Source organism: Littorina saxatilis, linkage group LG7 (assembly GCF_037325665.1).
Source record: "Littorina saxatilis isolate snail1 linkage group LG7, US_GU_Lsax_2.0, whole genome shotgun sequence".
In the NCBI taxonomy this organism is placed as follows: Eukaryota; Metazoa; Mollusca; class Gastropoda; order Littorinimorpha; family Littorinidae; genus Littorina; species Littorina saxatilis.
Genome location: NC_090251.1, coordinates 41,989,304 through 42,013,912, shown reverse-complemented (window position 1 = coordinate 42,013,912; position 24,609 = coordinate 41,989,304). Strand labels below are relative to the sequence as shown.

At 42.6% G+C, this 24,609-nt stretch overlaps 1 protein-coding gene across 4 annotated transcripts in view; it reads left to right on the top strand.

Moving 5' to 3' along the window:
- The window catches only part of LOC138971491 (ets DNA-binding protein pokkuri-like), an 83,547-nt gene extending 61,798 nt beyond the window's left edge, over positions 1-21,749 (top strand). For all 4 annotated transcript variants that reach the window (XM_070344231.1, XM_070344232.1, XM_070344234.1 and 1 more), the window contains exons 3-10: positions 2,746-2,853; positions 3,907-4,014; positions 11,203-11,292; positions 16,158-16,445; positions 17,810-17,881; positions 19,016-19,231; positions 19,619-19,871; positions 20,276-21,749. In XM_070344231.1, coding sequence (XP_070200332.1) covers positions 2,746-2,853; positions 3,907-4,014; positions 11,203-11,292; positions 16,158-16,445; positions 17,810-17,881; positions 19,016-19,231; positions 19,619-19,871; positions 20,276-21,368 — 2,228 coding nt within the window. In that variant the 3' untranslated portion in view covers positions 21,369-21,749. The remainder of the gene's footprint in view (positions 1-2,745; positions 2,854-3,906; positions 4,015-11,202; positions 11,293-16,157; positions 16,446-17,809; positions 17,882-19,015; positions 19,232-19,618; positions 19,872-20,275) is intronic.
- Positions 21,750-24,609: the final 2,860 nt, after the last annotated feature.

The following is a 24,609-nucleotide window of genomic DNA, read 5'->3' as shown; positions in this document are numbered from 1 at the left end:
TTTCAAAACATGTCGCTCATTAGCAACTGCTGTCACTCACGACGTTCAATTTCAATGTCATCATCGGACGGATCCTTTGACACTTTTTTTTTTCTGTATGTGACTATACACCTTCATTTTGGTTTAAATGTACTGAACTTGTCAAATCCAGGTGCACGGAGCCCCTGGGGCTTTTAGTCATACCTCAGGCAGCTATCCGTTAGAAGAACTACCAAGTTTCATTGACTTGCACCCAAAGAGTCAAGAACTGCGATTTTTTTACGAATTAATTTCGTACTCGGACCCGGCTGGTCTTGACCTATTTTTGGATCTAAATTTAGATCAGGTAGATCACCACATCATGCACAAAAAGACACGTCACTAGCAAACTATGTCAGACGTCATCATGAGTTTGTGTAAAACAAAGTGGAGGCCGGAATCACTCAGTTGAATCGAACTCCGACCAAACACAACGTAATAACTAGGTTAATTTATGCACTCGCGTGAACAAGAAACTGTCGAGCTTCACAGATGTCGTCGTTGGGTAGTTTTGGGTTTGTTTTACTACCATAGGAGGATTTTTGAACTGTAAATGCACTCAGCTGCAACAAAAACGCAAAACGAAGGCTGTGAGCTGCACTGTGCCTTTAAACTAAATCGTATTCAAAATTTCATCACATGAAACAATTGAAAATATACAGCTAGGACACGCACTCAAGCAAATGCTTATTTTACGTGACCAAAACAATACTACATTACACACATTTTCATAATGGTTTGTTTGTTTGTTTGTTTGTTTAACGCCCAGCCGACCACGAAGGGCCATATCAGGGCGGTGCTGCTTTGACATATAACGTGCGCCACACACAAGACAGAAGTCGCAGCACAGGCTTCATGTCTCACCCAGTCACATTATTCTGACACCGGACCAACCAGTCCTAGCACTAACTCCATAGTGCCAGACGCCAGGCGGAGCAGCCACTAGATTGCCAATTTTAAAGTCTTAGGTATGACCCGGCCGGGGTTCGAACCCACGACCTCCCGATCACGGGGCGGACGCCTTACCACTAGGCCAACCGTGCCGGTTTTCATAATCATGGTGGCCATAACAATAATAAACCAGTAGAACAAATTGTGGGAATGGGGATGGAGAACTTAATAAAAACAAAAGAATCTACAGAGGAGAAAAAAAATAGAAAACAAGTCGCGTGAAGCGATATAAAAACATTAAGTCAAGCTCAACACCACAAGGGGGCCCGGGTAGCTCAGGTGGTAGAGCACTGAACTTGTGATCGAAAGGTCGCTGGTTCGAATCCGGGCCGGGACGGACACAGGTCAACTTTATTTGCAGACCCAGAGACGGTATCCATCTCCCACCCCCGTGTCACCACAGCGGCACGTAAAAGACCTGTCATTCTGCCATAAGTGCAGATGGCTGATACCACCTAAACACGCATACACTTAAGTGTATCTCATCTAAAGTCGGGTTAAAACCCGGGAACATGCTCCTAATGGCTTTGCCGTGAGGGCGTAAAACTTGAATTTCTCTCTCAACACCACAAACCAATCATCGCCGAGACTACATTCAGATAGTCTCGGCTAACCATACCGAAGACTGAGACGGGTCACGCTCGCCGCCGCTAAGCACGCGTCCGTAGTACTGAACCTATTTTCTTTCATACCGATTGCTTTATCAAAATGTCAATCAATTTAGTTGAAAAATGAGGGTGTGACAGTGCTGCCTCAATTTTCACAAAAAGCAGGATATGACGTCATCAAAGACATCTTTCCAAAAAATGAAAAACACATACCCAGGAACTCTGATGTGAAGTTTTATGAAGATCGGTTTAGTCGTTTTTTTCGGAATCGCTTTATACACACACACACACACACACACACACACATACATACACACACCACGACCTTCGTCTCGATTCCCCGTCCATGTTGAAACATTTAGTCAAATGTAAAAAAGAGAGGGGGGTGGGCAGGGCCGGACTACCGGGGGGGTTATGGGGGTTGCGCAACCCCCCCCCCCCCCCCCTAGCCTAAACATGTACCTTACTTATTTAATTTTTTTTTATTATTGCTTATTTTATGCCGTTTCATGCAAGGAGCGACCATTTTCCTACCTCAGAATATGACCTACCCGTCAGCTTCAGGGGGCTTCGCCCCCTGACCCCCACAACGAGGGGGGGAGGGTGGGTTCTAGGGTTTCCGGACCCCCCCCCCCAGCCAAAAAATAAAAATATTGAATGAGGTATGCATTTCTTTATTTTACATTGAGTTTCAATTTTTGGGGTATTAATCAGTGACAAAATCTGCTGCCTGAAACTGGTAATGATCATCCTCAGAATGCACCAGATTGCACCATTTTGCATCCTTTTTTCAAAATTTTCCGGGGGGGCATGCCCCCGGACCCCCCTAGCAAGCTAGGCGCTTCGCGCCGTCGGCTCGGCGTTTCGCGCCTTCACACCCATATCTTCACAATATACTTTTGAAAAAAACCAGTCATAAAATGAACTGATCCGCCCCTGCCGCCATGGGGGACATCCCCCTGGGCCACCACTGGCAACCCCCCCCCTCCTCTTCGCCTAGTCCGGCCCTGGTGGGAGAGAGAGGACACACAGGCAACCACAAAGAGAGACTAGGACGAAAGCGCGTGGGAAGAGAACATCACCTCTGAGACATGCAGCATGCAAATTCAAGGTAGTGTACATTTTGATCACTCCGTGAATAACGTGTGTTGGTTCCTTGTGATTGCAGCTCGAAGTCCTTATCTTTGGACCAAAGAACATGTTCGCGCATGGCTGGAGTTCTGCTCCGACGATTTTTCCATTGAGCACATTCGACCCGACAAATTCGACATGAACGGTAAGCAGTAAAGGTTAAACTTTACTTTACTTTACTTTACTTTACTTTACTTTACTTTAGTGTATGTGTGCGTGCGTGTGTTCGTTCGTGTTGCGTGCGTGCATGCGTGAGTGTGTGCGTATGCTTCCTTGCGCGAGTGTGTGCCTGTGCGTGTGTGTGTATGTCCGTTTCCGTGCCTGTGTCTGTGCGTGTGTTTGCTTTTCGAGCGAAATACCATTAACCTATATAAAAATTCAAAAAAATTCAGTGACAATTATATGTTGTTGATATTTTCTCTACTTGCGAAGACACTGAGATATGTACAGTCCTCAGATTTCAACCATGTTTCTAAAAGCTTTAAATTGTAAACGTGCCTAGACATTTTTTAATTTTTTTTTAATGAGCACGTTGCACCGATTATTTCCCTCAAAATTAACATTTTAACCACTTTCTTCCTTGTTTACTTGTCAAGTTCCTCTTATATTTCAGACGAACATTTCTTTGTTTTGTACACAACTACATGACTGGTTTTTGTTTTTCTTGACATGACTGGTTTTTGTTTTTCTTGACATGACTGGTTTTTGTTTTTCTTGACATGACTGGTTTTTGTTTCTCTTGACATGACTGGTTTTTGTTTTTCTTGACATGACTGGTTTTTGTTTTTCTTGACATGACTGGTTTTTGTTTTTCTTGACATGACTGGTTTTTGTTTCTCTTGACATGACTGGTTTTTGTTTTTCTTGACATGACTGGTTTTTGTTTTTCTTGACATGACTGGTTTTTGTTTTTCTTGACATGACTGGTTTTTGTTTTTCTTGACATGACTGGTTTTTGTTTCTCTTGACATGACTGGTTTTTGTTTTTCTTGACATGACTGGTTTTTGTTTCTCTTGACATGACTGGTTTTTGTTTTTCTTGACATGACTGGTTTTTGTTTTTCTTGACATGACTGGTTTTTGTTTTTCTTGACATGACGGATAATGCCGTCTTCATTCTTTACTAATTAGGACTTCTTTTTCCCGGAGTTAAAGAAATTCATGCTACATTTTGTTTCGTCTTTTGTTTGTGACCCAGGAAAGGCATTATGTCTCCTGACCCGGAAGGACTTCATGGAGCGTGACCCCTCCTCCGGTGACCTATTGTACAACGCGCTGCAGCGCCTCCTGTCAACAAAGAACGAGCGTGAGTAATCGCCCCTTCCTTCTTGTTGTCCCTCCAGTTACTTCCCTTTTGACATCTTTTCAGTGCGTTTTTCCTGTCCGTTGATTGTAAAGAGAAAAATCCGCCTTCCGTTTTGGATGTCTTTATATACGTGCGTTCGCTTTGTCTAAAGAGCGACCTTGGTCAAAGTATTTACAGGCTTTTGAGCAAAGGGCGTTTAATTTTCTTCTCTGGTCGTGACACAAGCAAAAGAAAGCGTACATCTTTATCGCGTATTTTGACTAAATTATCCCCAGACCAAAACTAAACCAAGTTCGATTTTCTCCAATTGTTCGTTCGTGATGGGGACATTCAGTCTTTGAACATGAATCAATATTATTTAGATGGCTGCATCACGGCCCCTATTTATCAACCCTTTTTTTTTTTGGGGGGGGGCTCATTATGTTAGAATTGATTCTATAAATTGTCATTTCTCATCAGTCTGGTCATTCAGTGCGAAAGCATCTGGGATAACCTAACAACTCGCTTTAAGCGATATCGAAACATTTAGTCAAGTTAGCCTGAAACTACACCATCGACACTGAAAGTCTAGGATGAGTCATCGCCGAGACTTTCTCAAAAAAGCCGATCGGTGCGTGCGTGCGTGCGTGTGTGCGTGCGTGTGTGTGCGTTCGTGCGTGCGTGCGTTCGTGCGTGCGTTCGTTCGTGCGTGCGTGCGTGAGTACGTGTGTGTGTGTGCGTCTGAGCGTCTGTGCATGCGTACAAGCGTGGATTGGAGTCTTTGATAACAACGTACCGTCACGCTCATAAGAAAAATACCTAACCCAGTGTCAGGCATTTCTGCAGTGAGACTACAGGGGAAGCTACTGGAAGGGTACCTGTCATGTGTTAGAGAGTATAAACTCTCAGACCATCGGAAACCATTGCAAAATTGCCGTTCTCGTTTCTGAGTTAGGCACTTTTCCCTGTTCATACATGAAGATTTGTTTGGAGAATGTGAAGATATGCAAAAGCTTTTTCGGGGTTGTTATGCATGCAGTTGTGCTGATTGAAAATGTTGCTGTCAGCTCTTTATCTCACGCGTATACCCCGGCCGGGTCATACCCAAGACTTTAAAATTGGCAATCTAGTGGCTGCTCCGCCTGGCGTCTGGCATTATGGGGTTAGTGCTAGGACTGGTTGGTCCGGTGTCAGAATAATGTGACTGGGTGAGACATGAAGCCTGTGCTGCGACGTCTGTCTTGTGTGTGGCGCACGTTATATGTCAAAGCAGCACCGCCCTGATATGGCCCTTCGTGGTCGGCTGGGCGTTAAGCAAACAAACAAAGAAACAAAAATCACGCGTATACCGCTGTCAACCGCTGGAGATAGGCAGTTTGCAACTCACAACGAAAAAGAGATGAGCAGATTGTTCAGAAACCAAAGCATTTTTTTTGCGTTTTTCTCAAAACTCTCAAAAATGACATGGGCAGTTATCTAATGAGCGTGACGGTACGCTTCTGGACAAGTAGCAGGTGTGGTATTAAAGTCAACTCGACTGATCAAAGCGGAAATGTATACAAATGGATGGAACATTCTATTTTGATTGTCCCTGGACCATGGCGGCCAATCATTTGTCACAAAGCGAAACAGGATCTTGGAACAGTGGTGAGGAAGTGTGGCTACAATAAAATGGGAAATGTTTTAAACAAAAACAAGGATATTAAGTTGTTAAATCATCCGTCCCGGTTTTCCCCTCCCTTCCGCCTACACCCTTTCTGTCCCTATTTCCCACACAGAACAGCTCTCTCAGTCTCTCTTCTCTCTCTCTCTCTCTTTCTCTCTCTCTCTTTCTCTCTCTCTCTCTCTCTCTCTCTCTTCTCTGTCTCTCTCTTCTCTCTCTCTCTCTCTCTCTCTCTCTCTCTCTTCTCTGTCTCTCTCTTCTCTCTCTCTCTCTCTTTCTCTCTCTCTCTCTCTCTCCCTCTCTCTTTCTCTCTATCTCTCTCTTCTCTGTCTCTCTCTTCTCTCTCTCTCTCTGTCTCTCTGTCTCTCTCTCTCTTCTCTCTCTCTCTCTTCTCTCTCTCTGTCTCTTCGCTCTGTCTCTGTCTCTCTGTCTCTCTCTCTCCCCCCCTCTCTTTCTTTCTCTGCCTCTCTGCCTCTCTCTCTCTCTGCCTCTCTGCCTCTCTCTCTCTCTCTCTCTCTCTCTTTTTTTTTTTTTTTTTACGTAACACTACACCAACCTAAAATCATACAAAGGTGCAGAACTGCCTTACATTTTGTTCTGACAAGTCATCAGATTGTCTGTATAGTTTTCTTCCTGTTTATAGTCTTTGAAAGTTATCCTACAGAACAACAGGAGAAGGGGGGGGAGGGGGTCTAATCTTAAAAATAGCCACACTGCTATCAATTTCCTGTCTGCCTTGTCTTCCGTGTTAGGAGGTTTTGGAGATTCTTTTGACATTTATTTTGGTCGTAGATGTTTTCTTCCTGTATCCCAGACATCATTATGTTGGGACCGAAGTACAGGAAACGGAAAAAAACAGTCTGTTTTGAATATATGTGTAAGCTGTTTTTTTAAGAACTTCCGTGTGTGCGTCTGCATGGCATCAACAACTATTTCTAATCTAAAGTTCATCTTTTTCTTGGATGTTCTCAGCTGGCTTCGGAACTACATATATATATATAACCAATTTGAAATTAAATTATTACCAATTGTTCGTTTTAAAAGGGCTCCGTTATTCTCACATGCATGTTTATCAAGAAAAAACATTCCTATTATCTAATTCATTACACTATAGATAAAAAAAAAATGTCCAGGCTCTTGCAGTGTTTAGTAGCTTGTGATTCGGAGTCTTTATATATTTCTCTCTTTTCCAAAGCGCGTGAATATAAGCGAGTTTGTCCTTTTTATCACAAGTTCAATTACTTTCTACATTGCCAAAGGGCGCCCTTTGGACTTTGACCTAAACCAAATTCATGTGGATCCGGCTTCTTAAATAAGATACATCCCGCAGTGGGGCACTGCGGTTATGAAATTAAAGGCCCCTCCTGTTTTTGGAACCGCAGGAGCTTTCTAGTTTGCTGTTAGGTAGATTTTTGGTTCCTCTTTCCTGTCATGCTCTCTTTTTCTTCATGAATTCTTTTCCTTTTTCTGCCTTCTTGCTCATTCACCTGTATTTTTTTCCAAAAATCTCTTCTCTTGCCGCTTGTCTCGCGATTCATGTATAGTTTAATCTGTTAGTGTTCTGATGTAAGTCCAGCAGTAGATAGGTTAAGCCTATTTTAACACACTGGAAACTGGTAATCTTCCAGTAGGTATTAATTTAGTTTTACTAAAGCCTGCTGGGACACAAGTAATGGGTTAGTGCATTTGTAAACAGGAATCGCTTGACAAGTGGCCCCCTTCATCCCCCCCTTCCTCGTCCTGATATGGCTCTGCGTAGTCGGCTGGACGTTAAGCAACAAATAAACAAACAAACAAACAAATAAGATACACAGATTTGAATTGCCTGGTTGAATAATCCTCTGGTTTCTGTGCTGTAATACAGGACTATTCATATGACTGATCATGAAAAATGAATAATATTCTTGCTTTTGTGCTTGCAATTGTGTGAGAGGATTAACCTTGTTCGTCAGAAAAAAAGAATTAAAGAGACGAACTGGATTTTCTTGGAAAACGGAATGTAGAAGGGGGCCCGGTAGCTCAGTTGGTAGAGCACTGGACTTGTGATCGAAAGGTCGAATTCGGGCCGGGACGGACACGGGTCAACTTTATGTGCAGACCCAGAGACGGAAGCCATGTCCCACCCCCGTGTCATCACAATGGCACGTAAAAGACCTTGGTCATTCTGCCATAAGTGCAGGTGGCTGAATACACCTAAACACGCAGACACCTGGGTAGCGCGACTCCGTTGCTGCTAGCTTTCCACTGGGAGGAAGCGACCTGAATTTCCCAGCGATGGGACAATAAAGTAATGAAAATGAAATGAAATGAAAAATGATCACAGTGTTGTCCGTTTATGCGTGTGTGTGTGTGTGTGTGTGTGTGTGTGTGTGTGTGTGTGTGTGTGTGTGTGTGTGTGTGTGTGTGTGTGTGTGTGTGTGTGTGTGTGTGTGTGTGTGTGTGTGTGTGTGTGTCTATGTGTGAATGTGTGCGTGCGTCTGGTTTTTTTTTTCTCTTCTTTTTTTTTATTTCTTTTTTTTTGTGCCTCAGTTGCATGCAGTCCGCTTCAAGCTGAAAAATAAATGAAAAGAATGAAACCCTAATTTTTTTAATTTTTTTTTCTTCTCTTTTTTTTATTTTTTATTTTTTTTTAATTCTTTTTTTCCTCTTCCTTTTCTCTTCTTTCTTTCTTTCTCTCTACAGCTGAGCGTCCTTCTTCATTGGCGTTTTATATATTTATCAATTGTATGTGGTTTTCTACAATGGACAAAATCTTGCATCTTTAATGTTGGTTATTGTCTTACATATGTCTGTGTTTGGGTTGACTTAGGTGTTGTTTGTGGCGGTGTCATGATGGAGTTAACATAGTAACAATCACAATAAGTAAGAGGAAAAGCAAATTGTAAGCGTGCTAAAGTTTTTTTAGTAACAGTTCTCTTTTCATACAAGTGGTGTTTAGTGTAACAATGTAAGTTCCGCCTTTACCCCTGTACCATTCTCCTTTTAGCGAAACGAAAGAAAGACTGAGGAGGCGGTGAGGGAAGCCAGAAAAGAAGTATATATGATACACTATTCTACGTTTCGTATTTGTTTCTCTTTGTCAAACATTATTATAATATCAGTGGGAGTTCCGTATCTATATTTGCTTATGCACATCTTTCCTATCAAAATCAAGTGATTTATATATTTGCATTTTATTGAGTCAGCACCATTAATATAACCACACAAAATATGTTCTACTCCAAAGACTATTCTTATTTTATATTTCTCATAAATAATTTGTTCAACGTATCTCCATAGCACTTTTATTTTCTTACAATTAACAAAAAAATGTTCAACGTAATCTATTTCGGTTGGACAGAAGGGGCATCTCACACTATCTCGTATTCCAATTTTATACAGAAGAACATTTGTTGGATAAATCGTGTGTAATATTTTCCAGTGCAGCTCTCTTAATCTGGATTCTTGGGTTACATTTTTGGCCAGGTTCCAATGTGACTGGTCGACATTAATGCCAAACATATCACGCCAGAAGTTGATAGATCTCGGGGTAGTGTACTTTTCTTCAACAATATATTCACGGAATTGCCTGGCACTTTTAATACTCGTTTTATTGAAAAGAAGATTGTTTTGTCTATTCAATACAGGTTGGTTAGGATCATAATTGCTTTTCTTAATATATTCAGATACTGCTGATCGAACTACAATATATTCCAAGTAGAGGCCAGGTGAAGCGTAAACACTTGCTTGGATAGCGGGATAGGACTTGATACCGTGATTACCTAACATGTCTCCTACATACGTAATGCCTGACCGGGCCCAGTTCTCATAATACAGAACGTTATTTTGATAAATTATACTTGGATTGTTCCATAAGCAGTTGTCTTGCACGCAATCGTTCTGAGAAATTGTATTATGTTCTAACCATGTTCGAGCAACAGCTGTCCAAAATATCGATTTTATTCTTCCAATTCCCTTAAACTTAGACGGTCGAATAGCTGTAGTAAAGCAGGCAAAGCCACAACCGAACCCTTCAAAATATTTGTTTGGGATCCATGTCCATTTGCATGAAAGGTTGCCAGATGAGAGTTTGCTTAACCATTGACATAAGAAGGAGTTTTGCATTGTTTTGACGTCTATCATATCAATACCACCCTTTTCGGTACTGCTATTTAAAACAACTCTTTTTACTTTTTCAAATGCTTTTTTATTACAGTCTTTTTTCCTCCACAGAAAACGATATAATATTGTGTTTATTTCCTGCAGCACTTTGTCAGGGATACAAATAGATTGCATTAAATAAACTAACTGTGAGAGCAGAAAAGTTTTGATAATGCAAATTTTTCCAGGAATGCCCAGGTTCCTTTTTTTCCCAAGTGAAGATGATTTGCTTAATTTTATCAATTTTACTTGACCAGTTTAGTTCAATTTCGGATGCGCTTTTCTCGCTGTTAAAGTTTACTCCTAATATTTTAATCTGCCGAACACATTTTACCTCAAAATTAAAATTGATATTTTTACTTGATCCAATTCCCATTGCTTCAGACTTAAGCTTATTCAAGCACAAGCCTGACACCTCCGAAAATACGTCTATAATCTGTAGAACCATTGCAACGTCATCCGCGTCTCTCAAAAACAAAGTGATATCATCGACGTATAATAGAATTTTTAAAATATTTCTACAAGTTACATTAAGGCCTTTTACTTCGTTGCTCTGCCTAAATCGTATAGCCAGAAATTCCAGACCAATAATAAATGCCATCGGTGAGAACGGACATCCTTGTCTAATGCCACATTTTACATCAAAGTTTTCCGACAGCCACCCATTGTACACAATACAACTTCTGGTTTCATTAAACAACACATTTACCCATTGTATAAAATCTTTTCCAAAGCCAAATTTACGAAATGCACAAATCATATATTTTTTGGATATACTGTCGAATGCCTTTTGAAAATCCAAGGCTAATAAAATCCCAGGTTTCCTATTAATTCTGCAATATTCAATCACATCGTCTATAGTTCTTATAGTGGATGAGACATGCCTTCCTTTCATATAACCGACCTGGTCCTCATTGACCACTTTATTTATTACTTTGCTCAGTCGATTTGCAAGAGACTTGGCTAAAATTTTGTAATCAGTGTTTGTCAGTGAGATGGGTCGCCAGTTTGTAAGTTTGTTTTTTGGCAGATCTTTTCCTTTATGCAACAAGGTTAATACTGCTGCCCTTTGGGTGTAGGACAAAGAACCATGATCAAAAGAGTAATTAAAGGATTGCACAATTACATCCTCCTGTGAATGTGTGCGTGCGTCTGTTGTCTGTATGTCTGCGTCTGCCCGTTTCCATCTGTCTCTGTCTCTGTCTCTATGTCTCTGATTCTCTATCTCTCTCTCTCTCTCTCTCTCTCTCTCTCTCTCTCTCTCTCTCTCTCTCTCTCTCTCTCTCTCTCTCTCTCTTTCCCTCCCCCTATTCCCCCTTCTCTCCCTTTCTCTCGCTGTACTTTTTAAGGCAAGATATTATTTGTTGGACAACCCCGTTAATAATGTTAACATTTTCTGATTTCAGTGTCCCTGCATCCTCACCTAGCAGGCATGAGTGCGTCGTTTGCCCATAACCTGTCACCCAGGTTTAAAGTGGAGCCTCCTCACACGCAGGGTGAGACTACTTTTCTCAAAGTGTGCGTTGAACATAGTTGTGGATGATGCAGGGGAGGGGGGTGAGGTGGACGTGGGGGGGGGGGGGCAAATAGGGATTGGTTGGTTGTGGTCAGTCTGTCTGGCTGGAGTGCTGGCTTGCTATTTGCCTGTCTGTCTGTCTGTCTGTCTGTCTGTCTGTCTATGAGAGAGATTCGGGCTGTGCGTGTGTGTTTCTCCCCAGGATTGGGTCGGTCTGTTTGTACAACTGATGATTTCAAACTCCTTGAACATTTTGAAATGTCCTTTTGAAATGTCTACCAGCAGGTTTGTCTTTTTATCATTTGTTCATGTCCATGTAAATATAGCCCGTCTTTTTGCGCATGCGCAGTTTAGTAGGCGCCACAGTACAAACGTTCTCATTTGTGAGAAAAAAAGAGTTAATATTCATGTAACTACGGCCTGTCTTTCTGCGCATGCGCATTTTAATAGGCACAACAGGACAAACTACAGTACCTCATGTGTGTGTGTGTGTGGGGGGGGGGGGTGGGGTGGGTGGGTGGAGGTTGGAGGGAATATATGAGAAGTGTCTTTTTTATTTTTTATGTTTATCGTACCAACATGCGTATTTAACCTTCCATGCCCGTCCTTAAGCCTTTTAAGCTGCACAAAGCGCACATTGCTTGGAAGTGTACCGTAATATCGATGTGCAAACTTCCCGGTTACACCCTCGTGTGGATATTACACAAACCTTTACACTGCTGTCTTAAGGGTAATTCATAGTTGCGGGTTACTTGTCAATACGCTCATGAATACACATTGTGGTATGCGCGATGCAATGTTGTAGCAGAACAGTTTGTCACTGTTGGTTACAATGTAATGACACCCGACACCCCCCGCCTCCCCCCGACCCCCCCCCCCCCCCCCCCCCCGCCTTTGAAACACCTCGTTGTAAGACTTTCCCCACTTAAGACCCTGCTTTTTTCAGATTTTCTTTTCATAACTTTTGAAATTGTAGGGGCCTACCTCCTTTTACAGATTCAAATGCGGGAGAGGCGGGCCGGGGAGGGAGGGGGGGTGTTCTTCCCCAGTATTTCTTAATATTGATGCGGTGGTGGCAATGGGAATTGCGTTGTGGCTGCGTTTGTTTTGTGGGTGACTACCTTGTTCCGTTGGTCGGTTGGTTGATTAAAATCATTATTCCAAGCGCAGTACAAAAGAAATAACGTAAATAAATTCAAAATGATAGTCTTCTTGTCAGTTTGTCGGGTTGTCTGTCTGTCTGTCTGTCTGTCTGTTCTGTCCTATTTTTGCGTGTGCAAGTGTGAGCGTGTGTTCGTGTGTGTGTGTGTGTGTGTGTGTGTGTGTGTGTGTGTGTGTGTGGGTGGGTGTGTGTGTGTGTGTGTGTGTGTCAGTTTTTCTCTCTCACTCTTTCTCACTCTCTTTCTCTCTCTTTCATTCTCTCTCTCTCCCTCTCTCTCTTTCCCTCTCTCTCCCTCTCTCTCTCTCTCTCTCTCTCTCTCTCATACACACACACACACACACACACACACACACACACTCACACACTCGCTCTCTCTCTCTCTCTCACTCTGTTTTTGGGTTTTGTAATCGGTCTGTCTGCCTTGGTGTGGCTATCATGTGTTAAACTGCTCCTGTTTAATCAAAAAGCTCATAGCTCTACGAGAAATTAAAGAAAAAAGGTAATAAATCTGTCTATCGAATAAAAAATGTCGACACAACACTTCCTTATTAGGTTCCGTGTGTATGTAGGTGAGATAGCAAAAGATCCAATGGCTATAGAGCTCTCATGAATCCAATGCCGCAAACCCGCCGATGTTTTCTCTCCCGGAACTTGAAGCAGACGAATTGCAAATAGGACATTATTTTCTCCCTTTCTCTTTCTTTTCTCTCGTTCATTCTTTCCGTTTGTCTGCCCTTCTTTTTTTCTTTCTTAATGGCCCAGTTTGTTAGTTTATTCGTTTAATTTCATCTTTCTTTCTCTCTTTGCTGCTTTATTTCCTACTACTATCTACAGTTTCTTTATATCGTTTCCCCTGCTTTCTATCATTCTCTCTCACTCTCTCTCTCTCTCTCTCTCTCTCTCTCTCTCTCTCTCTCTCTCTCTCTCTCTCTCTCTCTCTCTCTCTCTCTCCCTTCCTCTCTCACTCTCTCACTCTCTTTCTCTATTTCTCTCTCTCTCTCTCTCTCTCTCTCTCTCTCTCTCTCTCTCTCTCTCTCTCTCTCTCTCTCTCTTTCTCTTCTTTTTCTGTTTCTGTCTATTCTTCTCTGTCTTTCTTTTTGTCTTTTATTCTTTCTTTTCTAAATCTGTCTTTCCTTCCTTCCTTCCTCCTGTTCTATTTAGACATTAAATTTCTTCATGTCATGAAACCACGCAAACTAGGTACATGTACATTCATGAGTGGACAGGCGTTTACGGTAACTATCGGTATTATAAAAAGCTCACGGGCGCGGCATGTTTACACTTAAAAATACATAAAGGAGTATAAAAGTCGGGAGGGGGGGGGGGGGTTGCACAAAGGCTTTTCATAATCGATATTTACAAATATGAATTTCATTTCCTTCTTTTCTTTAAGGTTCTATCAACTTTTTCCATTAGTTTGTTTGTTTGCTTGCTTGCTTGCTTGCTTGTTTGTTTATTTGTTTGTTTGTTTTTCAGCGATGCAGATGTTTTGACGCCGTCATTGGTTTTTTTGCGAGCTCTTAACTAACCTAGATAAATAACACAAACCAATGGTAAGCAAGCAGATAAGTTCACAAAGCTCTCAAACAAATTGGCCTTTGCTGAGGACTTCTTTTTACATTTAGTCAAGTTTTGACTAAATGTTTTAACGTAGAGGGGGGAATCGAGACGAGGGTGTGGTGTATGTGTGTGTGTGTGTGTGTGTGTGTGTGTGTGTGTGTGTGTGTAGAGCGATTCAGAGAAAACTATTGGACCGATCTTCATGAAACTTGACATGAGAGATCCTGAGTATAGTATCTCCAGATGGTTTTTTTCATTTTTTTGATAAATGTCTTTGATGACGTCATATCCGGCTTTTCGTGAAAGTTGAGGCGGCACTGTCACGCTCTCATTTTTCAACCAAATTGATTGAAATTTTGGTCAAGTAATCTTCGACAAAGCCCGGACTTTGGTATTGCATTTCAGCTTGAAGGTTTAAAAATTAATTAATGAGTTTGCTCATTAAAGTTGTCATTAAAATCGATTTTTCGCAAACAGATTTAAAATTGATTGCATCGTATTCTTCATCACATTCTGAATCTAAAAATATATACATATGTCATGTTTACTCTTAAAATGTGATCACAATTAACGAAAATAGATTCATTAATCTTACGATTAAAATTTAAGAAATTGATCCAAAAATGATTTCATCTTATTCTTTATCATTTCCTGATTCCAAAAACATATAAATATGATAGGTTGGATTCAAAACAAGCTCAGAAAGTTAACAAGAATACAGAAAAGCGCGCTTTCCTGCTTAGCACAATGCGCTACCGCGCTAATCTGGCGTGTCAATATCACTACGTTTTGCACGTGGGAGGTGAGCGATTTCCTTCACGCGGGGATTGACGAAGCTGTACTGTCTTGGTGAAAAAATACAGTGCGTTCAGTTTCATCCCGTGAGTTCGACAGCTTGACTAAATGTAGTAATTTCGCCTTACGCGACTTGGTTTTTTTTTTAACCTGAAGGCGTACTCTGTCGCGAACCCGGAAATAGCCAAGGTTTTTATTTTTTTATTTTGTATTTCTTACCTCTGCGCGCCTGGCAACACAGACGAACGCTGTCTTTCGGCGGGAGAGTTGTGTTTCGTGGGTTGTATTTCCACACCGTCTGTAGTAGAGCAGACACATTATATTACTTGTCAGAATATTATGTGGAAAAGCGAACTTTTGTGCTGATGAGAGATCAAGTTTGAGGTGTCGTGTTCTGTATGTCAAGGAATCGGTTTCCGAGGTATGGCTGTAGTTGTTGTGTTTGTTTTTGTATTGTGTGTGTTGTTGTTGTTTTTTTATCGTTGATTAAATGATAGTTGCAAAAGGAAAAATGCCAGAAGAAATAACGTAGAAACAGTGGAATTACGATGATTCAAATCGTCTCCTAGATAATTGGGGAAATTGTTTTAAAAGATACATGTTGAAGCACGTCAGGTCGTAGAGTAGTCGTCTGCCTCGTCACAACCCCCTACCTCCCCCCCCCCCCCCCCAAAACAAAAAAAAAAAAAAATCTGTAAATTAGGAAGTGTAACTTGCAATTGTTGATTTGCCTTCAGTTTTCTACCACATAAAATGAAGGGTCAGCCGAGATTACAGTTCTTTTAAGAAAAGGTCTTGTTCTTTTTTTAACCTTTTTTTTCGTTCTCCGGTGTAGAAAGTTCAAATGTAGGATGTTTGCCCTCGTCTGTCATTCTCAGGTTTAGTCTGGTGGCTGTCATGGCGAAAATCTCATGTTAGCAATTTGTACACTGGTCATGAACGAATGCAAAAATTTTCATTTTGCTGGTTTTGGTGTTTGTTTGCCTGCTACTTTCGTCCTTTTATCTCTCTCAGGGTGGTCATTTGTTTGTTCTTTGTTTGTGGTGTTTTTTCTTGTTTGTTTGTTTGTTTGTTTGTTTGTTTGTTTGTGGGTGGGTTTTTTGCTTTCTTGTGTGTGTGTGTGTGTGTGTGTTTGTTTCTTTAGTATGTTTGTTTCTTTGTTTGTGTTCGTTTGCTTGTTTCTTTCTTTGTTTCTTTGTTTCTTTGTTTCTTTGTTTTTTGTATATTCTTCCTTGAAAAATGCTACATTTGTACATGTCAAATAATGTTCAACCTGGATTAATTCCACCCACAACCTAATGTGTTAGTCCGCTTGTCTCATGTTGCAGCCGCTTCACCAAACGGCATCATTTTTCTGACCGGAACGGGAAGTGGACACTACGCAGGCGCAACAACAACAGCAGCACCAGCAGTTGAAGGCCACGGCGGAAACGGAAGCGGTTTGAACGGCGCATGCTCAGAGAGCAACACGCATACAAGTTCCGAAAACGGCTTGGCGCGGACAGGACCCATTCCCATACTGCCTCAGCCGACATTGCCATTGGCCATGTCACAACCTCCAGTCACATCTGTGGGCATTTTGTCGGTCGCTGATCACAAACCCACCGAAGTCCCAGGTAAATTGTGTGTACACCCTGTGTTGTATGTGTGTTTCAAGACTCAAGAATCAAATATCGTTATTGCCTTTACCTACTATAAGAAAACGTATTTCAGTGTCACGTTTCAAGCATAACATATACTATACCTAACAGTGGCTAAACAGTGCGCTATATGTTTTAAAATCAAAACGAATATATTTTTGTCTTGGTGATATTTCCCTGTTGTTTGCCATTGGAAGACATCAAATAGGTTATTGTACAAAACAAAATTAAAAAGTGTTTCCTTTTTTTCCAACACTTAACTGGCTCCCAAGCGAACGAGAAGAAGAAGAAGAAGAAGAAGAAGAAGAAGAAGAATAGCTCCCATGATAATAGTGATATCTTAAAACGTGACAATATCACAGTGCAGTGTAATGATGCGTCTGTCTGTCTGTCTGTCTGTCTGTCTGTCTGTCTGTCTGTCTGTCTGTCTGTCTGTCTGTCTGTCTGTCTGTCTGTCTGCCTGTCTGCCTGTCTGTCTGTTTGCCTGTCGTGGTGGTGGTCCGTCTGTTGCTTGTCAAGTTTTAACAAAAATATGTTGTTGCACTTACACTGAGCCTTTCAGATATCATCGTCTGAAAAAAATAATGCTTTCAGTTGATACGACACCGATTGAAACGAAACAATGAGAGGTCGTGTGACAAACAGAAAGAAAAAAAGTTGTTCGAGAAGCTAAATGTCACAACGACATTGTTAAATCTTCTTTCACTTCAGTTTAATCTTCTTATGAAATAGCCAACGACGATACGCGAATCGGGTTCATCTCAATAACGATGAGAGGTCTTGCAACAAACAGAAAGAAAAAAGTTGTTCGAGAAGCTAAATGTCACAACGACATTGTTAAATCTTCTTTCACTTCAGTTTAATCTTCTTAGGAAATAGCCAACGACGATACGCGAATCGGGTTCATCTCAATAACAATGAGAGGTCGTGTGACAAACAGAAAGAAAAAAAGTTGTTCGAGAAGCTAAATGTCACAACGACATTGTTAAATCTTCTTTCACTTCAGTTTAATCTTCTTATGAAATAGCCAACGACGATACGCGAATCGGGTTCATCTCAATAACGATGAGAGGTCTTGCAACAAACAGAAGAGACAAATCATTTTTCGAGAATACAAATAATCATGTCACAACGACATACTGTACATTTTCTATAACTTCAATGTAATCTTCTTAGGAAATAGCTAAAGACAACACGCGAGCCAAGTTCATCTCGAAAACGAAGTCACATTAGGAGTAAAAACGCCACATGGCTTTGTGTGTGTTGGTGTTGTACATTCTTTAAATGACAATCCCTGCTCTGACCACATCTGACCTTTCTTGTCCTCCTGTCCTTTTCAGAAAGCGTCCTCAGTCCGGCACCAACCACTGACCAGGACAGCACCTCGTCTGACGCAGACTCCGTTAATAATGGTCAGTGTCCAACGGAGAGAAATTTCAGTTTTACGCCCTCACGGCAAAAACAGAAGGGGCATGTGAGACGAGGAAACCCCGGCTTTGTTTGTGTTTTTTCAGTATCCAACAAAAGTTGGCAGTGTATTTAAGAAAGAAAAAACAAAAGCATTTACATGGAACAACTGAATCCCAGCCTTACATGGATGTTAATGACTGCTTGGCGGAATGTCAATAAGAAATTACTATCTGCATTCCAAAATACGACTAAAAAAACACCTAGGTACTAAAGATTAAATTGAAACAAAGTAAAAGAAAACAACAATAAAGTAAATGTAAGCCCTGTGCACATCAGTTGCAGGGAATAAATCTATCATGTGAGCAGTATTGTTTTTCATTACTTTTGTGTGCCATCGCTGTGAAAATTGGGTCGCTTCGTCTCAGTGGAAAGCTGGCAGCAACAGAGTCGCGCCTCCAAAATGTGTGCTTGTGAAGATGTAATCGTCCCCATGCACTTATGGCAGAATAACCGAGGTCTTTTACTACCCACAGTAGTGAAATGGGGATGGGACATAAATACCGCACATGAAGTTTATCCGTGTCCGTTTCGGACTCGAACCCGTAACCCGAGGATCACACTTGAAAGTCAGTGTTCTACCAACTGAGCTACCGGGGCCACCAATACTCAGTTGAACCGGTAGTTACAAAATACATAACGGTTTTGCTTTGAAGAAAATGCCCAGTTCTGTGTAAGTGTCGGTAGAAAATATGGTATTCGACGTCAGACAAACAGTTTCATTGACAAATTCAACAGTATCTTGCAAGATGTCATTTCATTTTGGGCGTTAATGATCATCCCATTATTGGGAAACTAGGGTCGCGGCTTACTCCCAATTGAAAGATAGCCGCAACCAGAGTTGCGCTACGCAGGTTTGTGTGTGTGTTGAGGGGAGGGGTTGTAATCGGCCACCGAGGTATATGACGTGCCATTGCGGTGACACATGGGTGGGACATGACTGACAACAAACAAAAACAGTTTTAGGTTCCCCAGCAGCACACCGCATGTTTCGGAAAGAGCATCAATCAGTCACCCGCGCTGAAGCCACAAACAAACTCACGAATCCGATTAATTTTATTTGTGTGTTTTACTCGCAGAGTCTGCAACCTACGAGCGCATACACCAAGACGGCGGACAAGAGAACGGTTATGGTCACATGCAAAGCAACGCCACCCCCGCCACGACAGCCACTGCCAACAACATCAACAGCATCAACGGCCTCCATAACGCCAACGGCCACAGCAACAACAGCCATCCGGACAGCATCCAACAAGAGGAAGAAATGGACCTGTTGTGCAGAGATAATTCTGGAGGTAGGGAGGGGACCTTCTGTGGTGTTTGTTTGTTTGTTTGTTTGTTTGTTTGTTTTGTTTCTTTGTTTTTTTATTGAAAGAGATCATTCTTTAGGTATTGAGGGAACGTTGATCTGTTTATTCGTGTGAGGACTGACTTGGGGTAAAAGTGTATAATTCTAGGCTTTCGTCTGTCAAAATCTCCACTCTTAACCCACCAGGCGGCAGCGACCGGGATTCGAACTCACGACCTCCCGATTAGGAGGCCGACGTCTTACCACCACGCCACTGCGCCCGTCTGTCTCGTAGCTCAATAGTGTACACAAAAAAGGCCAAAGAGCAAATATGTGTTTAGTTCAGTTGGTGTCATATCTCCTTAACACTTTTCCCTCATCTTTCTTTCACCAGACTGCCGTCTTCTGTGGGAGTTTATCTACCAGCTCCTCCAAGAGCGGGCCAGTATCAGCAGGAACTTCGTGTGTTGGGAGGGCAACGGGTCCGACCTGGTGTTCCGGATCGTCAACCCGACAGGCTTGGCTGAACTGTGGGGCCATCAGAAGAACCGATCCAACATGACCTACGAGAAGCTGTCGCGAGCGCTGCGATACTACTACAAGATGAACATCATCAAGAAAGTGCCTGGAAAGCGTTTGACCTACAAGTGAGTGATGGATCGTCGTCGTCGTCTTCTTCTTCTTCTTCTTCTTCTTCTTCTTCTTCTTCTTCTTCTTCGTTCATGGGCTGAAACTCACACGTTCACTCATGTTTTTGCACAAGTGGATTTCTCGTGTTTTTACCCCGTCATTCAGGCAGCATACGCCGATTTCGGGGGAAGTGATGGATTTAAAGCAATAGAACCGAAAACGTCGAATGTCTGCTGGCTATATTATTTATAACGTCGATGCATTACAGCGGTAAAGCAAAGTGTCTGGAGTTATTTTCTCCTGCTATGTGAAATGTTCTCTACGCAATAAGCGTGTGTGTGGCATTTTGACTTGATGCTCCATTAGAGTGTTTTGTTGACTTTCAAAATCTTTAACACAATCCTTTTCTCTCTGTCTGCAGATTCCTGCAACACCCGACCAAGATCCAGAAAGGCCAGAGGGGCGCCAAGCCGCACTGCATGCGCAACCTGCCCCCCAACAACCCCCCTCCCCAGCTGGCCCCAAACCCCCCTCAACTGCAGCCCCACTCCCCCCTCCAGCCCCTCCTCTCGCAGCTTTCTCCCCAAACCAGCACCCCCCGCCTGTCCCCGGCACACTCCAGACCTCCCTCCCTCTCTCCCCCCGTTATGGACGACTTGCCAGGAGGCCCCCCACCCGCCGCAAGCCCCCAGGGGTCGCCCCACGACCGTCATGTGACTCCAAACCGCCGTTCCCTTTCCAACACCCCCGTGCACATGAACCGCCGAGCGAGTGTCTCCCCGGGAGAGATGGACGAGCACGTGAGGTCGAGCCTGAAGGACCGCCTCAGCGGGAGGGTGCCATTGATCCACGCTAAACTGGAGGCGGAGACGGTGGTGGGGGTCTCTCAGCAGATGATCCGTGAAGAACTGCAGAGGCGGCACCTTGAGATTGAGCTGCATCGCCACCATCAGCAGCAGCAGCAGCAACAACAGCAGCATCGTTTCGGGCTGGTGGCTGACTTCCCCCCTCACAGCAAGATGGACTGTGACGAGGCGATGTACCAGGAGGAGCCGGAGGACCTCTCCGTCAAGCCTTCCAGGAAAGATTCCGCCTTCTCCTGCTCTTCCTCCTCCTCGTCCTCCTCTCCTTCGTCCATCAAAGGAAATCCACCGCTCTCCTCCGTCGCCTCGCCCAACTGTTACCCGCCTTGTTCCTACTCACCCAGCCCTTACCCTCCGCGCGTCTCTCCCATCCACCCCCACCTCTACCAGCACCAGCAACATCCCGGATACCACCTACCCCGCTCCTTCAACCCCCAGCCTTCAAAATCCTACCCGCCGTCGCCAGTACACAACAATAATAACGACGACACGCACGCCGACGACAAAAGGGCGACAGCTGGCCTGGTTGTGCCTTTAGTAACACTTAAACGAAGCTGTCCGGAAGAGTTCGGCTTCTCGGCCATGTCCGATACGTCATCGGCCGTCATGTCCATCGTCAAAACGGAACCGCTGCACGTGATCGCGTCATAGCAGAGGCAGGAGTGGTTCTCTGTTCTACGTAGAGACTGACGTCGTAAGATTTTCTAATGACGACTTTGATGTATGAAAAGTGTTTTTTCTCCAGTTTTGTGCGCTGATCCAATTCCAGTGACTACTGAAAAGTAGAAAACTCCACTACCAGAAAGAATAGGTGTATGTTTCTGTGAACAGAAAGGACCATAATCGGAGTTAAGACCATCGACGGATGTGTAATTCTTGCGTCATCAAAATCCCCACAGAAAAAGATGACGCGCACATACGGAACACTGACACAGCTGGCACGTTCTGACGTCAGAATTTGACGGTCTGTTGTCCATCGCAGAAATGCTTTCATGCTGCAGTGATATATACTCGGCTAGGACACTGACTTGTCGTAAAAATACTGACGTATGGAGTGTGTTTTTGCCGATCAGTTCGATTTTGGTTACATTATGAAATTATTCGCTGTTCCGCATCAGACAGCTTCGAGTAGCACGAAAGGGTATGAACCGTGTATTATTTTAGTAAAAAGGAGCTTCACCACGCTTTTGTTGTTTTAAACAGAATTATTCTCAAAAAATTACAACTTGATCGGTATAATCCTTTTAGATGATTACCATACGCTCGAAGCTGTGTTTAATCCGTAAACTGCCGGTCAGATTTATTCGTGAACAGAGCTGTGTTTGTAATTTATGTGTACATATTCCAAATTGTCAGTGACATTTGCTTCAGTTAAAACAAAACCTTCGCGTTTGGAGTGCGTTTGTGCGAGTGCTTAATTGCGTCTATGCGCATGTGTGTGTGTTCCTCGCGAGGGAGAAAGCTAACAATTGTATAGTATATATACAGATGACTACTGTGCAGCCTGTGATGTTTTGCTTTGTCATTTATTTTGTTACTTTTTCGTGAGATTGTGTGCGTCTTTCATAATGACTGAGATTCACCGTGTGAGCTCTCCAAGCTGAATTACCCTTTAAAACAAACTGAGCATACAAAACTGAAGCATAATCAGAACACGTTGCCTATATATATTCCAGTCTTTTTTTCCCCTTGAACTTGGACTGAGCTTTCACTTGGTGAAAATGACTCAAAAGCGGGTCTCATACATGGTGTCATATATTATGTTAATGATTGAAATGATTCTTTATTGTGTTTCTCTCTTCCTCTGTGACTGTCTGTCTCTCTCTGTCTCTCTGTCTCTCTGTCTCTGTCTCTGTCTCTGTCTCTCTCTCTCTCTCTCTCTCTCTCTCTCTCTCTGTCTCTCTGTCTCTCTCTCTCTCTCTCTCTCTCTCTCTCTCTCTCTCTCTCTCTCAAAGTTGCTCTTGCTATCGTTGTGATCACTGGTGAGTTTGTGTGTGTGTCTGGCTATTATTTTTTTACCTTCAAATTATAGTGCTTGATTGTAAGATTGATTGATTTATCGATTGATCTGCTATTACATAAAAATAGGTTTAGTTTAAAAGCATGTCTCGCAAACTCATTTTACAGTTATTCAAATGTAAGGTGTTTTTTTTAATAAGCGTGTTAGTTGTCACGTCGAATACAACGTATTTGGCCACAATAGATTCTGTGTTGGCAGTTTCTCTTCGACTCCGCACAAACGAAGTACTCATATCGTACTCAAGGCGTGGTGGTAAGACATCGGCCTCCTAATCGGGAGGTCGTGAGTTCGAATCCCGGTCGCTGCCGCCTGGTGGGTTAAAAGTGGAGATTTTTCCGATCTCCCAGGTCAACTTATGTGCAGACCTGCTAGTGACTTAACCCCTTTCGTGTGTACACGCAAGCACAAGACCAAGTGCGCACGGAAAAGATCCTGTAATCCATGTCAGAGTTCGGTGGGTTATAGAAACACGAAAATACCCAGCATGCCTCCCCCGAAATGCTGCCTGAATGGCGGGGTAAAAACGGTCATGCACGTAAAAATCCACTCGTGCTAAAAACATGAGTGAACGTGGGAGTCTGAGCCCATGAACGAAGAAGAAGAAGAAGAAGAAAGCTGACTTTACACATTAGTTTTGTGGAAGGAAAACAACTCAGATGTTCAGGCGTTGAGTTCTATTCAAATATACATGTAATAAATTTACCAAATAAGTCATCATTGACCAAAAAAGTGCATTCCATTTACAAGTGTAATAATTATAAGTGTTATACTTTCACCAAGGTCCGTTCGCTTGCTTCAGTGTTATAAGCTTTTAGGTTTGTTTATTTGTTTGTTTGTTTGCCTGCTTGTTTGTTTTCTTCTATGTTTCTTTGTTTGTTTCAAATATATATTGAACAAAATGTCACGTTGTCGTGTTATTCAGCCGAGTGAGAAGAATTCTGGTTGTAAATAAAATCTAGATTACTGATAATTGTTTTTCTCCTGCTAGCAGAGTCAATGTGACTCGTTTTGTATGTGCCTTAATTGTGCAACTAGCAGGCTAGCAGACCGGCGAGTCATAGAATCTTCTTAAATTCTGTTCAGTCGCCCTGTTTCCGGGGATATGTGCGAAAAATATGCTAAAAATTACTCAAACTATAAACGGAAAGGCTGTGTTATTATAATGTTGAGACTGATGACTCGAAGTTGCTGTGTGTTTGTGAGCAAACTCGCCATTTATGTGGAACTCTGATTGTGTGTGTGTGTGTGTGTGTGCGTGCGAGTGTGTGTGTGTGTGTGTGTGTGTGTGTGTGTGTGCGTGTGTGTGTGTGTGTGTGTGTGTGTGTGTGCATGTGATTTACTTTCCCAACTGAAGCAAGAGCATGTTCTGTTATTGTCTCTGTGTGTGTGTGTGTGTGTGTGTGTGTGTGTGTGTGTGTGTGTGTGTGTGTGTGCGAGTGTGTGTGTGTCGGTGTGTGTGTGTGTGTGTGTGTGTGTGTGTGTGTGTGTGTGTGCGAGTGTGTGTGTGTGTGCGTGCGAGTGTGTGTGTGTGTGTGTGCATGTGATTTACTTTCCCAACTGAAGCAAGAGCATGTTCTGTTATTGTCTCTGTGTGTGTGTGTGTGTGTGTGTGTGTGTGCATGTGATTTACTTTCCCAACTGAAGCAAGAGCATGTTCTGTTATTGTCTGTGTGTGTGTGTGTGTGTGTGTGTGTGTGTGTGCATGTGATTTACTTTCCCAACTGAAGCAAGAGCATGTTCTGTTATTGTCTGTGTGTGTGTGTGTGTGTGTGTGTGTGTGCATGTGATTTACTTTCCCAACTGAAGCAAGAGCATGTTCTGTTATTGTCTGTGTGTGTGTGTGTGTGTGTGTGTGTGCATGTGATTTACTTT